The 17,746-nt window shown below is 47.4% G+C and overlaps 1 protein-coding gene across 5 annotated transcripts in view; it reads left to right on the top strand.

The window, feature by feature from the left end:
- ALDH1L1 (aldehyde dehydrogenase 1 family member L1) overlaps positions 1-17,746 on the top strand; it is a 77,642-nt gene that overhangs the window by 33,001 nt on the left and 26,895 nt on the right. For 4 of the 5 annotated variants that reach the window (XR_004670696.3, XM_003815231.5, XM_034957277.2 and 1 more), the window contains 5 exons: positions 1,279-1,370; positions 10,230-10,377; positions 11,309-11,428; positions 12,530-12,657; positions 16,643-16,793. Coding sequence is in view for 4 of the 5 variants with exons in the window: in XM_003815231.5 (XP_003815279.1) it covers positions 1,279-1,370; positions 10,230-10,377; positions 11,309-11,428; positions 12,530-12,657; positions 16,643-16,793 (639 nt within the window). In the remaining variant the exon portion in view is untranslated. The remainder of the gene's footprint in view (positions 1-1,278; positions 1,371-10,229; positions 10,378-11,308; positions 11,429-12,529; positions 12,658-16,642; positions 16,794-17,746) is intronic. The other variant, XM_034957278.2, reaches the window with a different exon arrangement.

Here is a 17,746-nt window from a genome sequence, read left to right as displayed (position 1 = left end):
GGCTTGGTGGGCTTTGGCTTTGTGGTGCACTCAGTGACCAGTCTGCTGCACTGCCCCTTTGTGGCTCCACTCTCATCTGATAAGGGCCCTGGATGCTAGCAGGTGCCATCCAGTAGGGGACGACTGGTGGCCCCAAGCGGTGTGGTCTGAGGCAGGTAGATCCTGCCAGTAGAGTAGCCAGCAAAGGTTTTGGGGAAGAGGTGACACAGGAATTGGACCCTTAAGGATGCCCAGGATTTAAATATTAGCTGGGGAGTCAGGGGAAGGTGTTGCCAGCAGGTGAGAGCCTAGCAGAGACCTCGAGGGGCAGGCAGCAGGTGTGTGGCAGACAGTGCGTGGCTTGGTGTGGTGCTGATGCTCGCCCTGAGTATGGGAAGGGCAGATCCATGACATTTTTCCAAGAAAGAAAGAGGAGAGCCGGGGGTGCTTGTGCCAGGGGTTGGGGGAACTGGTTCTGATTGGGCCTGGACCAGCATCTCATGCCTCACCCCCAACCTGGGCCCATGATTGACAATGGCCTGGAGTTCATCCAGAGAGTGGGGACCTGGCCTGATATTGCTGGGGCCCCTCCTGACTCCTGCCCCACTGGGCCTCACCAGCAGCCTGCCCAGAGAGCAGTCATCCCCTCTTGACTGCTGGACAGCCTTACTGGGTGCCTTAGTGGGAGCTGAGCACCCACATCCACAGGGCCAGCTGGCTGGGCACTGCTGCCCTCCATAGGTCCCAGACTGAATCCTTCGCAGGACACAGACCAGTTAGCATCTTGGTGAGGTCAAGACCCAGGTCTCCTGAACCCATCTGTGAGCCTCATAGTCACCTTCAGGCCCACCCTGTCTCCAGCCTGCTGCTACAACACCCGGGCATCGGTGTCACACTGGGGACACCAGAACCTGGGTGCTAGCACCGAGGTGAGTGGGGGTCAGGAGCAGCTGGGCCCCACCTTCCTAGTCCCCAGCCATGCCTAGAGGCCTGGCACATCTGTCCTCCATCAGCTGGACTGTCATGGGGACCCCAGAGAAGCCGGGGGTTGAGGTGAGGTGGGCATGAGGACAGCAGCCAGCATCAGAGGGCCCTGGGATGTGGCAGCTCCTTCTTTCCCAGAAGGTGGTCACTCTAGGACCATTAAGCCTCCTGGGATGAGGCAACAACTTGGAGGTACATAGAGAAGCCCAGCCTGGCCCCAGGCCATCCATGAGTCTGTTCAGGGGTTGTTGTCCTGGAGTGGCACTTGTCCCCAGCTCCCCTGGGGCCAGCCTCTCATCAGGTCTTGCTTTGCAGAGTGTTTGGCAGCGGATCCTCCCCAATGTCCTGGAGGTTGAAGACTCCACTGATTTCTTCAAGTCAGGGGCCGCGTCTGTGGACGTTGTGAGGTAAGGCCAGGAGTGGAGGGGTCCTGTCCCAGGTACTTGGTGCTGTGTCACAAATCTCTGCAAAACTGAGCAGCAGGAAACAACCATTTGTTACACTCATGGATCATGTGGGCCAGGGACCCAGGAAGGGCCAGTGTGCAGGTCTGCGTGCACACATGGTGGGCAGCACAAATGAATGGTTGCAGGTCTTTATGCAAAGGTTAAGGGGGAGTAGTTGCATGCAGCCTCTCTGGGGAAGTTCTAGGAAGGAATTTGGGAGGAGTTGATTCAGAAGAACAGCACTGAGTTCATAGGGAGAATTAGGGTTATGTATTGTGCCAACCATTTGTGCTGTGCAACAAAGCACCCCAAAACATTGAGATTTAAACCAACACCATATCCTTAGCTCACAGTTCTATGGTTCAACAGTTTGTGCTGGGCTCAGCTGATTTGCATCAGATTCAGCTGCTGTCAGCTGGGCTCACATAAGGGTGGGATCTGCCAGGTCAGCTGGGGGCTGGCTGGTCCTGTGGTGGTGGTGGGTTCCAGGAGGGAGAGCGGGAGCCCAGGGAGGCCTGGTCTCGGAGTGAGCACATTGTGTTCATTGCATTCTGTTGGCCAAAATGAGTCACAGAACAGGTCCAGCTTCCAGGGGTGGGGAAAGAAACTCCACATCTTGCTAGCAGGTGCTGCACCTTCACATGGCCAAGGCTGTGACTGCAGGGGTGGGCATTGTGACCAGTTTTGCAATTGACCATGCATATGAGTTGGGGCTGAGTGGGCTGAGTTGGGCCTATGTGCTTGGCACTGTGGACCTCTAGTAACTCACTGTGAGGCAGTATGCAGTTTGTAATAATTGTTTTGTAAAAAATATGCCAAGAAGAAGAATGCCAGACACCTGAGAGAATGGTGTCCAGAGGCCAGGCCATGCCTTGTGTACAGCTACTGAGCTGAGGATGCAAAGAAAGCAAAACTGCTTTTCTGTAAATAGTTAAGAGTATATGTCCTTTTAAAAAAAATGTGGAAAAAAACACATAATACAACATCTACCCTCTTAAAATTATAACTGTATATTGTAGGATTGTTAACTATGAGCACAGTGTTGGTCAGCAGATCTTTAGAACTTTTTCTCGCACAACTAAACCTTTCTGTCCGTTGAACAGCCACTCCCCATTTCCTTCTCCCCAGCCCCAGCAACAGCCATTCTTTTTGCTCTGATGAGCTTGGCCACTCTAGTACTTCATACAAGTGGAATCATGCAGCATTTGTCCTTCTGTGACTGGCTTTTTACGCTTAGCATGATGTCCTCAAAATTCAGCCCTTTTGTAGCACATGGCAGGACTGCCTTCTTTTTATGGCTGAATCCTATTTCATTGTACAGATAGACCATATTATCTGCTCATCTGTTGATGGACATTTGTGTTGTTTCCACATCTTGGCTGTTGTGAATCAATGTGGAAGTGCATGGGAATTTGAGATCAGTTCTTTTGGACAAATACCCAGCAGTGAGATTACTGGGTCATATGATAGTTCTTCTTTTAATTTTTTCAGGAACCTCCATATCATTCTCCACAGAGGCTGCACCATTTTACATTCCCACCAACAGTGCACAAAGGTTCCATTTTTCCCATATCTTTGCCAATGCTTACTTTCATTCCTATCTTCCTTCCTCTCCCCTTTTCTTCTTTCCTTTTGAACAATAACCATCCCAACAGTGATGAGATGGTATCTCATTGTAGTTTTTATTTTCATTTTCCTGATGATTAGTGATGTTGAGCATCTTTTCATATACCTGTTGGTCATGTGTATGTCTTCTTTGGAGAAATGTCTATTCAAGTCTTTGCCCATTTTTAAATTGGATTATTTGTTTTGTTTGCTATTGAGTTGTAGGAACTCCTTATATGTTTTAGGAATTAACCTCTTATCAGATACATGGTTTGCAGAAGTTTTCTCGCATTCCATGCTGATTGTTTCCTTTGCTTTGCAGAAGCTTTTTACTTTGATGCATATGACTTGTATATTTTTGCTTTTGTTTCCAGTTGTTTTGGTGTGATATTCAGGAAATCATTGCAAAGACCAATGTCATGGAGACTTTCCCCTATGCTTTCTTCTAGTTTTATAGTTTTAAGTCTTAAGTTTTTCATATATTTTGAGTTGAATATTTTTATGTGTGGGGCAAGATAAGGATCTGATTTAATTATTTTGCATGTGGACATCCAGTCTTTCCAACATCACTTGTTGAAGGGACTATCGCTTCCCCATTATGTATTCTTGGCACCCTTGTTGAAGATTAGTTGGCCATATATGTTTAGGTTTATTTCTAGGCTATCTTGTTCATTGGTCTATATATCTGTGTTTATGCCAGTATCATACTATTTTGATTATTGTAGTTTTGTAGTAAATTTTGAAATCAGGAAATGTGAGTCCTCTAACTTTGTTCTTTTTCAGGATTGTTTGAACTATTCACAGTCCCTTGATAGTCCATATGATTTTAAGATGATTTTTGTAATTTCTGCAAGAAATCACTTGGGATTTTAATAGAGTTGGCATAAAAATTGTAGATAACTTTGGGCAGTATTGTCATCTTAACAATATTAACTTCTCCAGTCCATGAACACAGATGGCTTTCTATTTATTTAGATCTTCTGTAATTTCTTTCAGCAGTGTTTTGTAGTTTTCATTGTACAACTCTGTTGGCTACTTGGTTAAATTTATTCTTATTTTATTCTTTTGATGCCACTGTAAAGGGAATTGTTTTATTAATTTCCTTTTTGGATTGTTCATTGCTAATTTATGGAGTTGCAACTGTTTTTTTGCATGTTATTTTTGTATCCTGCAATTTTGCTGAATTCCTTTATTAGCTCTAACAGTTTTTTGGAGGTGCAGAATATTTAAGGTTTTCTTTTTCTGTTTTTTAGACATGGTCTTGCTCTGTCACTTAGGCTGGAACAGTGGTTTGATCATAGCCCAATGCAGCCTCAAATTCTTGGGCTCAAGTGATCCTCCTGCCTCAGCCTCCTGAGTAGCAGGACTGCAGGCATGCACCACTACACCTAGCTAACTTAAAACAATTTTTTTTACAGACAAAGTCTTGCTATGTTGCCCGGGCTGATTTTGAACTCCTAGGCTCAAGTGATCCTCCCACAGTGCTTGAATTACAGGGTGAGGCGTTACACCTGGCCCATTTAAAGATTTCTACATGTAAGATCATGTTATCTGTGATGAGATATGATTTAACTTCTTCCTTCACAATTTGGATTAATGTTTCTTTCTTGCCTAATTGCCTTGGATGGAACTTCCAGTACAGTAGTCTCCCCTTATTTGTGGTTTTGCTTTCTGAAGTTTAAGTTACCCATGGTCAATCATGGTTGGAAAATATTAAGTGGAAAAGTCCAGAAATAATTCATACGTTTTTAAATTGAGCGCCATTTGATAGAATGATGAAATCTCATGCTGTCCCGCTCCATCCCACCTGATACGTGGATCACCCCTTTGTCCAGGATATCCATGGTGTATGCACTGCCCACCCATTAGTCACTTAGTAGCCACTGGTGTTATCAGAAAAAGCATAGAATATATAGATGGTCCCAGACTTATGATGCTTCAACTTAGGATTTTTTGACTTTATGATGGTGTGAACGTGATACGAATTCAGTAGAAATTATGCTTTGTGTACCCTTACAAAATTCTGTTTTTCACATTCAGTACAGTGTTCAATAAATTGTATGAGATACTCAAAACTTTAGTATAAAATAGGCTTTGTGTTAGATGAGTTTGCCCAACTGTAGGTTAAGGTAAATGTTCTGAGAACATTTAAGGTAGCCTAGGCTAAGCGCTGATGTTCAGTATGTTAGGTATATTAAATGCATTCATGATTTAACATTTTCAATTTATAATGGGTTTTTGGGATGTAATCATATCATAAGTCGAGCACAGTGTAAGGTTCAGCCCTATATGTGGTTTCAGGCACTCACTGGGAGCCTTGGAACAACCCCAACCCCCGACCCTGCCCGTGGGTAAGGAGGAACTATTATAGTGTATTGAATGGAAGTGGTGAAAGCAAGCATCCTCATTTTGCTGCTGATCTCAGGGGAAAGGCTTTCAGTCTTTCACCACTGAATATGTTAGCTGTGGGTTTTTCAAATATGGCCTTTATTATATAAAGGATGTTCCCTTCTATTCTTAGTTTGAGTGCTTTTTAATCATGAAAGGATATTGAATTTTGTCAAATTCTTTTTCTGCATTAAATGAGATGACCATGTGTTTTTCTCTTCATTCCATTAATGTGGTATGTTACACTGATTGATTTTCATAGGTGAAGTATCCTTGCATTCCAAGAATTAATCCCACTTGGTCATGGTATGTAATATTCTTAAAATGCTGCTGAAATCAATTTGCTAGTATTTTGTTGAGGATTTTTGCATCAGTTTCCATAAGGGATATTGGTCTGTAGCTTTCTTTTGCTGTAGTATCTTTTTCTGGCTTTGGTCTCAGAGTAAACGCTGGCCTTATGGACAGAGTTGAAGATGTGTTCTCTTCTCAGTTTTTTGGAAGAGTTTGAGAAAAATTGGTGTTAATTTCCCTTCAAATGTTTGGTAGAATTCACCAGTGAAATCATTCAGCCCTGGGCTTTTCTTTACTGGAAAGATTTTGATTACTGATTCAGTTTCCTTACTAGTTATATATCTATTCAAATTTTCTGTTTCTCCATGAGTGAGTTTTGGTAGATTGTGTGTTTCTGGGAATTTGTTCACTTTACCTAGTTATCAAATCTGTTGCCATATAATTTATCGTGTATTTTCTTATGATGCTTTTTATTTCTGTAAGATTGGTATAATGTCTCCCTTTGATTTCTGATTCTAGTAATTTGAGCCTTCACTTTTTGTTTCTTGGTCAGTCAGATAAAGGTTTGTTAATTTTGTTGATATTTTCAAGAAATCTAAATTTGATTTTGTTGATTTGCTGTATTTTTTTCTGGTCTCTATTTCATGTATCTCTGTTCTAATCTTTATTATTACTTCCTTCTGCTAGTTTTGGGTTTAGATTGCTTTTTAATCTCATTCCTTAAGGTGTACAGTGTAGGTTACTGATTTGAGGACTTCATTCTTTTCTAAGTATGTATTTACACCTGTAAACTTCTTTCTTAGCACTACTTTCCCCGCCTCTCATAAGTTTTGGTATGTTGTGTTTTTATTTTCCTTTGACTAAAGGTATTTTCTAGTTTCTCGTGTGTTCTTCTTTGACCCATTAATTGTTTAAGAGTGTGCTAGTTCATTTTCATATCTTTGTGGATTTTCCAGTTTTCTTTCTGTTATCGATTTCTAGTCTCATTCCATTTTGATTAGGAAAGATATTTTGTAAGAGTTCAATATTTTTACATATATTAAGACTTATTGTGTAGCCTAACAAATGATTTATCATGAAGAATGTTCCATGTAACCTTGAAAAGAATGTGTGCTCTGTTCTTCTTGAGCAGTGTTTTGTACATATCTGATTGGTTTGTGGTGTTCAAGTATCTTATTCTCTTGAGTTCTATCCATTTTTGAAAGTTGGGCATCTAAGTAGCTAACTACTATTGTAGAAATGTCCATTTTTGCTTCATATATTTTAGGGCTGTTTTAGGTGTGTATGAACTTATAATTGTTATATCCTCTTGCAGCATCAAACTTTGTATCAATATAATGTCCTTCTTTGTGTCTTGTAAACTTGTTAGATTTAAAGTCTCTTTTATGTTACTATTTGCATGGAATATTTTCTCCATCCTTTTACTTCCAGCTCTTTTGTATCATTATATCTAAGTGATTCTCTTGTAGCATATGTATGGATGCTGGGTTTTATCCAGTCATCCAATTTGTGCCTTCTCATGTTTAAACTTTAAATAGATTAAACAGGAGAGTTTAATCCATTTACATTTAACTTGGTTACTAATAAATAAAGATTTATTTCTGCCATTTGTTTTCTGAATGTCTTATTTTTTTGTTCCTCAGTTTCTCTATACTGTCCTTTTTTGTATTTGGTAATTTTTTTTGTAGTGTATCACTTTGATTCCCTTCTTTCTTTTACTGTATGTTTTTAGTTATTTCTGGGTTGTTACTTAGGGATTACAATTAACATCTTAAATTTATAACAAGGTAGTTTGAATAATATCAACCCAGCTTCAATAGTATACAAACACTCTCGTTCTATACATCTCTTTTCCTTCCCCTTTATAGTGTTACTGTCACAGTGTACATTTTTATACATTGTATACCCATTAATATATATTTAAAATTATTGTTTTATGCACTTGCCTATTGTCATATAGGAAAAAGAGAGAAGTTACAAACCACAATAAAATACAATAATATGGACTTTCATACTAACCTATGTAGTGGCCTTTACCTGTGTTCTTTATTTTTAATTGTGTCATCAAGTCTATGGTACTTTTATCTCAGCCTGAAAGACTCTTTTCGGCATTTCTTCTAGGGTGGGTCTACTGGTAACCAATTTCTTCAGCTTTTGTTTCTATAGAAATATCTTAATTTCTGTTTCATTCTTGAAAGATAGTTTTGATGGATATGGAATTCTTTGTTGCCATTTTTCCCCAAAACTTTTAATATGTTATCCAACTGCTTTCTGGCCTTTAAGGTGTTTTACTGGAAGTCAGCTTTTAATCTTATCAAAGACCCATTGTATATAACAAGCCGTTTCTCTCTTGCTACTCTCCAAATTATTTCTTTGTCTCTGGATTTCAACAAGCTGGGTGTAATGTGCCTTGGTGTGGATCTCTTTGATCCTGCTTGGACTTCATTCATTGTCTTAGATGTGTATATTCATTTCTTTCCTCATGTTTGGGAACTTTGGGGCCACTATTTCTTCAAATACATATTTAGAGAAACCTTTTTCTCTTTTTTCCTCTGGAGCTCCTGTGAGTATGTTGGTATGTTTCATGGTATCCTATAAATCCTTCAGGCTCTTTTCATTTTTCTTCATTCTTTTTTCTTTCTGCTTCTCAGACTGGATAATTTCAAGTTTGCTCATCTTTCCTTCAGCCTGCTCAAAACTACTGTTGAACCTCTTTAGTGAGTTTTTTGTTTGTTTCAGTTATTCTACTTGCCAGCTCAAGAATTTCTATTTGACTTGTTATAGTTTCTGTCACTTCGATATTCTCATTTTGTTCATACATCACTTTCTTGATTTCCTTTAGTTTTTTGTCCATAATTTCCTTTAGCTCATTGAACATATTTAAGGCATTTGACATAATGTCTTTGACCAATAATTCCAATATCTGATCTTCCTCAGGGGTACCTTCTTCAAATTATTTTTTGTTCCTGTGAATGGGCTCTTCTTTCCTATTTCTTCATATGTTTTGTAGATCTTTCTTGGTCATAACTGGACATTTTGGGTGTTATGTTGTGGTAATTCTGGAAATATATTTCTCCCACTTATTAGGTATTATTGAAACTTCCTTGTTGAGGGCTAGAACTGTCTGTTTGTGACTTTTCCAAATTATTTTTTGCAAGGTGTGTTCCTTATTGTGTGTTGTCATTGAACTTTCTGTTCCATTGTTCCTGCAGTCAGCCAGTGACCTAACAAAGATTTCCATAAATGTCTGGCTACCAAAGTGGAGGGAAAGTATTGCCTTTTAAAATCTCCTAGAAGCTACTTCAGCCTGTGAGGGTTGAAACAATGACTGCCAGCCTTTGTGATAGCTTCTCAGCAATCAAAAGGAATATCAGTGCTCAGGACACAATGCTGGTGGTCAGAGGACAAGGTCCTTATTGCCCACCCTGGCTTCAGCAAGCTGCATCTGGAATATGACCCAGCCCTGCTTCAACTTTTTGTGGCAGAGGTGGGAGGTGGGGGGTGGCAGCCAATATCTTATGAGAGGCTGAAAATCATTTAAATTGATTGACATTTACCAGCTTCTTTACCAGTCTTTCTCCTTGGTGCTGAAAGCATTTGACTAGACCCCAAAGTTCCAACATATTTGATTCATGTAAGTTACATAGTTATTTAGGTAAGGTGATACATTTTTGGAGCTTCTTGTTCTGCCATCTGCTGTCTAGACATTGGCCTTTATTTCTTTTGGATAAATACTTGAGAGTGAAATAGGAAGTATGTTTAATTCTTTAGAAAGTGCTAAACTGCTTTCCAAAGTGGTAGCACCATTTACATCCCTGCCAGCAGTGTGTGCAAGCTCCAGTTGCTCAGGGTACTACATCTTTCCCAATAGTGGGAATGGTCAGGCTTTTAAATTTTAGACATTCTAATAAATATGAAGCTATATTCCATTGTGGTTTTAATTTGCATTTCCCCATTGCCTAATGATGTTGAGTGTCTTGTCATATTCTTATTTGCCGTCCATATTTCTCCTTTTGAGAGGCATCTGTTCAATCTTTTGCTCATTTTTAATTAGGTTGTTTGCTTTCTTAGTATTGAGTTTTGAGGGTTCTTTATTCTGAATACAAGTCCTTTATCAGATAATGTGATTTGGAAACATTTTCTTCCAATCTGTGGCTTATGTTTTCATTCTTTTAACAGAGATTTTTGGAGATTATTATTAATCTGCTAATTATTATTATTATTAGATGGGTCGTCGTATTTACTCATCGCAAAATAGCAGAGCAGCTATTATTATTTCTGTTTTACAGGTGAAGAAATTAAGGCTTAGAGGAGTTAGTCATTTGCCCAAGGTCACAAATTAGAAAGTAATGGAGCGAGAATTTGGACCCGGGACCATCTGAGTCCACAGCCTGGGCCCTTCTCCCCAGTTCTGGGCTACCTCCCGGTGCTGGGATGGAGCCTGTCTGGGGTGTTTGGCCCCACTGCCACTGCTGCTAGCGATGCAGGCCTGCTGAGCCCCTCCTGTGTCCCCATCTTTCCATCTCCTCCCTCCAGGCTGGTGGAGGAAGTGAAGGAGCTGTGTGATGGCCTGGAGTTAGAAAATGAAGATGTGTACATGGCATCCACCTTTGGGGACTTCATCCAGCTGTTAGTGAGGAAGCTGCGAGGGGACGATGAGGAGGGCGAGTGCAGCATTGACTACGTGAGTGCTGGGCCCTCCCTGCAGCAGGCCCTGCAGAGCCCTCAGGCAGCTGCATCTATGACTACATAAGACAAGAGGGGAAACCTGGACATTCAGAAAGCCAGGGCCCCAGGAGCCCACCCTTCAGTTTCCCACACTCTCCCTGCACCCGGGATAGCCTGGGGATGTCAGTACAGTGGGGCCAGCTTGCCAGAGGATGTTGCTGTCTGATGCTCAGGACATGGGCCAAACTCTGAGTCCCAAGGCAGGTGATCAAGATATTAAGAAGAGACTTTCAGTTCCCACTAAGGAAACAAATAATCCTATACATTCAACTTGTGTGTATGGAAGTGTGACAAGTAATTGAAAATCTGTTTTTTAAGGAAATTAAGAAATCTTCCTTGAGCTATCTTGGTAGACTGCCACCTCCTATAAGAATGGGCTTTAGCATAGTTTGTTTGGCTGGTAGATTGGAACAAAAGTGGGTGAAGTAAGGGGCCAAGGTGGACCTAAGGGTGTCCTTGGGATTGAGGACAAATGACTGACGAACAGATTTCAGGAGGAGGATCATATCCCAGAGGTGCCTGGGTTCAGGGAGGAATTGCCAATCCACAGGGATGTGAGTGGTGGGTGGTAGCATGTCTGGGGCTTGCCAAGGGCTTCACTACCCACTGGCATTTTCCTCTGTCTGAGAGTCCTCTTAGCCCACCCTAAGGAGGCTAAGGAGCCAGCCCAAGGTGGCACAGGGAGTAGGTGGAAGCGCAGAGCTCCCGCCAGGCAGCCTGGCCTCAGAGCCTGTCCTTTGTCTCTCCCCTGCTCAGCTGTTGCCTACATGCAGCTCTGAAGCCCCAGGAGGCCCCTGGGCAGTGTGTGTGTGTGACTGTGTGGCCATCTGTGTATGCTTCCTGCACCCTGCATGGGTTTGTGCTTGTCACTGGGGCCTTTCTTTCAGGTGGAAATGGCAGTGAACAAGCGCACTGTCCGCATGCCCCACCAGCTTTTTATTGGGGGGGAGTTCGTGGATGCCGAGGGCGCCAAGACCTCTGAGACCATCAATCCCACCGATGGAAGTGTGAGTGCAGGCCCAGCACCCCTTCTCCACATTCCCCAGCCTCCCTGTCCTTCCTTCCCTGCCCCCACTGGCCTCTGGGGGTCCTGACCCTGAGAGTCTCTGCTTGGACATGTGCCTTTGAGAGGGATGGGAAAGAATGCCAGGTCGTTTCCAGCCCACCCTACTGGAGTGGAGTGGAGAGGAGGTGCAGGGTGGTGGCAGGTGGCAGGAGGGCTCGGAAGGGACTTGCACCTGCTTCAGAGACTGGGAACAGAGTTCCTCCTACCCCAAGGAAGAAATTAGGCCACTGCCACACTTGCACACTTCAGCAGTAGCCCCAGTGTGAGACCACCTTGTCTACTACTTGAGCCCTCCACCATTAGGACATTCTTCTTCGACCTGAGTCCTGTGTTTGCCACTCCTTCTTGACTGTGACCTTGTGGCATCATGAGCCAAAGCATGCCTATGGTAGATACACACATGAACATATCCAAAACACAGGTTTCAAAGCAGGGCTTGCTTTTATGGCTGCATACTGACATTTTTCTATCCTGTCCATCCTATAGAATTGGCCAAGTCCTTGCAGAAGACAGAGAGCACACTCAAAATGAGTCATTTGAGGGGAGTTAATGAAAGACTCATCTGCAAAGGGAGAGGGAGGGGGTGGGGACACAGACAGGACAGTGCAGTGCCCTTGGGATGGAGCATCAGGAGGGGCTGAGGATGGGGCCTTGGCAGAAGGGGCATGGCTGTCTTGTGGCGGCAGACAGGAGTCACTGGCTTTGCCCTCCCTGGGCTGCCCTCACCACACCCCACTGGCTCCCCTCACCACACCCAGCAGGCACCGAGGTGAGGGAGCCTGCACGGATGGCACACTCAGGGCAGGAACAGGGTGGGGACCTTGGGGTGTAGACACACAAACAGCCCTCTCCCAGGGCCCTGTCTTCCCTTCCTGTGTAAACCCTCCCAGGGTTGTCCTTTGGCCATGCTTCTCCTCCACACCTGCTCATGTGGACGGGGGCCGCCTCACTGGGGCCCCAGGAGGAGGCCAGGGAAGCAGGCAGGGGTATCTGTGTGCAACTGGCTTAGGGAGAACTTGTCATGGCTCTGCTTCCACTATAGGTCATCTGCCAGGTATCCCTGGCCCAAGTCACCGACGTCGACAAGGCAGTGGCCGCAGCCAAGGATGCCTTTGAGAATGGACGGTGGGGGAAGATCAGCGCGCGGGACCGGGGCCGGCTGATGTACAGGTGGGAGCCCAACATGTACCTGCCAGCCACTGCCACCATCAGCTTCTGGGCAGTGGCAGGGGGGGCACTTCTGTGGAGGCCCTTTTACCTGCCAGGAGGAGCTGGGTCCTGGGGAGGCTATGGGACCGAGGCCATCAGATGGGCCAAGCTGGGGCTCCTTGCCTGAGGCTCAGAAAAGGCTTCTCAGAGGAAGGGATATGAGAAACAGGAGACATTTCAGCAGAGTGGGCTCAGGGGAGGTGCCTGGTGGAGGTGAGGAGGTGCGGAAGCCAAGGGATGCTTCCAAAGTGGGCGCAGGCTGGGCCTCCCAGGCAGACAAAGCACTTCCCTCACCAGCCTGGGCTGGAGGGGACTTAGCTCCTGCACGCAGAAGACAGCAAGGGCCAGAGAGGGGCTGGCCTGGTCTCTGCTTGCTCAGCCAGGCTCTGACTACTGGAATCTATAGGTTTCACATTTTCTGTTAAAAAAAAAAAAAATTTAAGCCAGGGAGAAAGGGGCCTTCTCTCCTTAGTTCCAGTTCAGACGTCTTAGGCAAGGACTTATGATGACTTTAGCTTATGACCTTAGAGTGAGAGGAAGGCCTGGAAGAGAGGTGCTGTGCCCCTGGAACCACAGGGCCTGGCGGGAAGGAGCAGTCACCCTCACAGAGGTGGAGTGATGTTCCTGGGAGAAGAGAGGGTGTGGCCAGATGAGCCGAGAACACAGGTGTCTTGGGGCCTGGCTCTTTCGCTGGGGTCCTGGGAATGTCTAGGGGTGCGAAGCCAGGTTATGGCGTGGTCCCAACGAAGCTCCTCACCTGGCAGGAGAGACCCTGCCTTGGCCTTGCGGTCAGAATGGCTTCTGTTTCTGTTATACTCCAGAGGCCAGAAAAGCCGGGGCAGCCCAGCAGCAGGAAACTAGAGAGAGGGGTTGCAAGAGCATGGTCTGCAAAACCGAATGGAGATTAGGGTTGGGGCAGGGAGGGCTGTGGGGGTCGGGCATGCCCAGCCTTTCATAGGTTCCAGTCCCCTTTGCAAGCCCCTCAATTCTAGAAAGGCACTGGCCACGCCAAGTGGTCCCTAGAGTTCCTGGAGGTCAGGAAGAGCTGTGAAACAGGCACGACAGGTGGCGGGAGAACCTCTGGCCTGGGCCCTGCGTGCGCGTTTGGTGGACCGCACGACCAACAGCGCGCGTGGGGTCCCTCCCTCGGCCTCTGCTGCCATCTGGTGGCTTGTGTCATAACAGATTCTACTCACCCATAATGACAGTGAGGGGGGCACCCTGGGCAGCTGTAAGTGGACCCCTTCCTGTCCTATGCAAACTCTCAGGCCCCGTGAAGACCTGGGAGTGCCCATTACTGGTTCTGCCTCAGCTCAGCACAACAGAGGCTGGGTCTAGGTGTCCCGGAGGGGGCAGTTCAGGAGCTCCCAGATAAATGGCTGCAGAGCACCCTGTCAGGGTGGCGGGACCACCGTGGGTGTTAGGGAACATGAAATTCACTGCAGGAATCAGACATTACACAATTGTGGAAGCTAGGAAGAAAGATCCAGAGGGAGAGTTAGACAAGGTTCCTAGGCAGTCCCCTGAACTCCTGGTAGACAGGATAGAACCTCCAGGGAGTAGGAGCAGCCGTATCCAGCTGCCAAGTGGGGCCACAAAGAGGAGCTCCTGGGAAAGACCGTGGGGTAGCTGCTGGCTCTGCCCAGATACCACTGTGGTCCACGGCTGAGAATCTGACAGTGGTCCAGGCTGCTGGTGGTCAGTAGGGCCGGCCGAGCCTGTTGGGCACCCCTGCATCTGCCCTGCAGACCTTCAGAGGGAGATGGCAGCAGCTTCACTTCTCCTGCACTGCTACCCTGGCACCCAGGGGAGCATGGGTGCCAGGGCGTGAATTCAGCAGCCTAACCGAATTGACAATAGAATAGTCCTGCAAGGCAGCCTCTCAGAGCTTCCCGAATAGTGCACTGGGGTGATGGATACTTTAGAAAGTGTGTCCTGGGAACTGGATTGATGACACAGCCATGTCACACACAGGTGGAATTATCTAGAAATGTGGGGGATTCAAAGGATTGGGGCTGATGAAGGAGAAGGATGTGAGCAGGGGAGGCATGGCACACCACAAGATTTAGTGGGCTGCAGGTTGGGTAGGGTTGCAGGAGACGAGCAGTGAGACTGTCCCAAGGCTGCCGTGTGGGCTTCCACGTCCAGGTGACAACACACAGTGATGCAGTGGGAGCCTCTGGGTCTGAGGGCTGCCAAGGGCAGTAGCAGCTTTCACCTTATCACCCCAAGGCCCTGTTTTATCAATGGGCAACAACTGCTGGTTGAGGTTCCTCTGGGTATGCAAAGCAGCGGGCCCTAAGTGGCTAAAAACATACCTGTTTGGGCTACTTTAAGCCTAACTGGGAGTGGGAAAATTTGAGTTTGGTGCCAGCAGGCTTTGGAGCAAATGGGTCTCATTTATATAACAAAGACGCAGTTCCTGTCTTCGCAGCTGGGGAGCCTAGTCCTCTATCGGCCGCTAGGTGATGTTTTCACTATTTGCTGTACAAAATCGGTTTTTCTCAGGAACCGATTTACGCATGGGCTCTCCTTGCCCAGGGTGGCCTCGCTCAGTTGGTTTTATGCAGCAAACCTGAGCTGAGTGCTTCCCAGTGCTGTGCTGGAGCTGGGCGCCGCAGAGAGCAGGGAACCAGACAGCACCCTGCCTCCTGCAGCCTGGATTCCAGTGGGCAGGCAAATCGTGATGAAATTATCATCTACCTGAATGTCTGTTACAAACTGTAGTGGTGGGGGAGTGAAGAAAGGCAGAGGAGGCTATCAGAGGATGTGACAGGGAGCTCTGATCAGTCAGAACATGGGTGGGGATTTGGGTCGGCTTCCCATTGAGTCCGTGTCTGAAACAAGTACAGAAAGCTAAGAGGAGAAACAGGAGTGTGGAAAGGGGGCCCAGACGTGCAACACAGCCCCTAAAAGCCAAGGCAGGAGGCCTGACTGACCTGAGCACCTGGAAGAGGCCGATGTGAGGAGGAGGAGGGAGGCAGAGGAGCCGGGGTCTTGTGGCCCCAGAATGAAATGGAAATGGCCAGGAGCTGCTTGGCCAGGCACAGAGTTGCAGATGCATCCTGAGTGGCGTGGACAGCTGTCACGGGTCCTGGTGGGTGTAGGCAGGTGAGGACCGGAGCAGGCCTGGGGTGCATGTGGGCTTCGTGGTGCCTGGGTGCAGAGGGGAGCAGTGTGGGAAACGGCTGGCAGGCTTTGGTCCCACACTTGCCTCTGGGCCCGAGCTGCCCTGTCTCCAAGGCTGAGTTTGCTCTGGGCCTGTGGTCTCCACTTTCCCTGTCCACCCTCCCCCTAGGGGATGAGAGGGGCACCCTCATAACTCCCAGGCTGCCCACAGCTGCACATCTGTCAGAATCAAGGGAGGGCAACCCAACCTCGGCATGCTCAGGCTGAAGCCAGTCTGTGTAAACGCGTCAGCCCCCACGTTGCTCCTTAGTCAGCCCTCCTGTGATGGGGATGGGGCCACCTCTCCACCTCTGGAGATGCCAGGCTCAGGAGCATGCCCCCACCATCCTGGACTGAACAGTTGGTTTATTGGTGCTGGAAAGACAGATGGACTTTCTCCTGGTTCAAGCTTTCCAAAGACAGGAAAGGCAGCCTCTTGGGCCATGACCCCTTTGCTGTCTGCAGCAAGTGGGTGAATGCCTCTGCAGGATAATTTCGGAGGAATAGGATAAAGTAGTGGATCCACAAATACTTCAGGAAGGAAGCGAGGGAAGATCGAGGAAAGGAGAGAGGGACAGAGGGTGTCATCCTCACAGCTATCCGGTGGAGTAAATGGTGCTGGCCCATTGCATGGATCAGAAACGGAGGTCCGCACATCTGAGAGTGGCAGAACTGGGGTAGAGGGCAGGATCCCAGCTCCTTGAAGAAGGGCCTTGTGAGGGCAGATGAGGCCGTGCCAGGCCTGAGCCCACCTCCCGCTTCCCCTCACCCTGGCCAGGTTGGCAGATCTCATGGAGCAGCACCAGGAGGAGCTGGCCACCATTGAGGCCCTGGATGCGGGTGCCGTCTACACGCTGGCCCTGAAGACCCACGTGGGCATGTCCATCCAGACCTTCCGCTACTTTGCTGGCTGGTGTGACAAGATCCAGGTGGGGCCCAGGCTCCCACCCAGTGTGAGCACACGCAGACTGGCCCAGCCATATAGGGGAACTCCAAGGGCAGCACAGTCATCTGCATGCTGCGCAGCAAATGACCACAACTGGTGGCTTGGAACAATACCTGTTTATTAGCTTGTGGTCCTGCAGGTGGGAATTCCAGGCACGCTGGGCTGGGTTCCATGCCAAGGTCTCACAAGGCCAAAGCTAAGGCGCTGGCTGGACTGGGCCTTATCTGGAGACTCTGGGACAGAACCTGCATCCAGACGAGTTCTGGTGTTGACACAGTTCAGTTCCGTGTGGATGCAGGGCTGAGGCCACAGGTCCTTCCTGGCTGCAGGTCCCTGCTCAGGGCACTGTATCTCCCAGCGGCAGCAGGTCACTCTCGGGCTTGGGATCCCTGTGACACTGTCTTCTGCCTGCTTTTCTGGGGGCTCCTGCCGTTATTCTGGGCTCATGGGCACTATGTCCCCACCTTAGGGTCAACAGGGACAGTCAACACCTCACAGGAGGGAGTGTCACCATATCTTCAGGCTCCCGCCATCGGTTGTGGAACTTGGGGGCCATTTGTAGAGGCTCCCTGGGGAGGTCCACCTCTGCAGGACTCATGGCGTCTCTGCCAGATCAGATCTGGGCTCCATGGTTCCTCCTCTCCACCAGGGCATGACAGCGACAAGGGAGGTGGGCTGCCTGGTGCCCGCCCCTACTCCGCAGCTGTGTAGCTTCTGGCTGCAGCTGGACCCCCCAAGGCCTGGGCCTTCTACATGTGCTCAACTGCTTAGAGCTGTGGGGAGGGGGACACCCGGCCCTGCCCCCACCCTCACCCTTTCTTGCTCGAATGTCAAAGCTAGAGGCTTTGCTGGTACCAGGACCAGCTTCCACCCAAGGGCTCTGCCTGCCAGGCTCAGAGTGGAGCAAACACCTTGCCCCTCTGGCTGCCCCCCTGC

The sequence above is a fragment of the Pan paniscus genome, chromosome 2, assembly GCF_029289425.2.
Source record: "Pan paniscus chromosome 2, NHGRI_mPanPan1-v2.0_pri, whole genome shotgun sequence".
Taxonomy (NCBI): Eukaryota; Metazoa; Chordata; class Mammalia; order Primates; family Hominidae; genus Pan; species Pan paniscus.
This window is presented reverse-complemented; position numbering and strand designations above follow the sequence as displayed.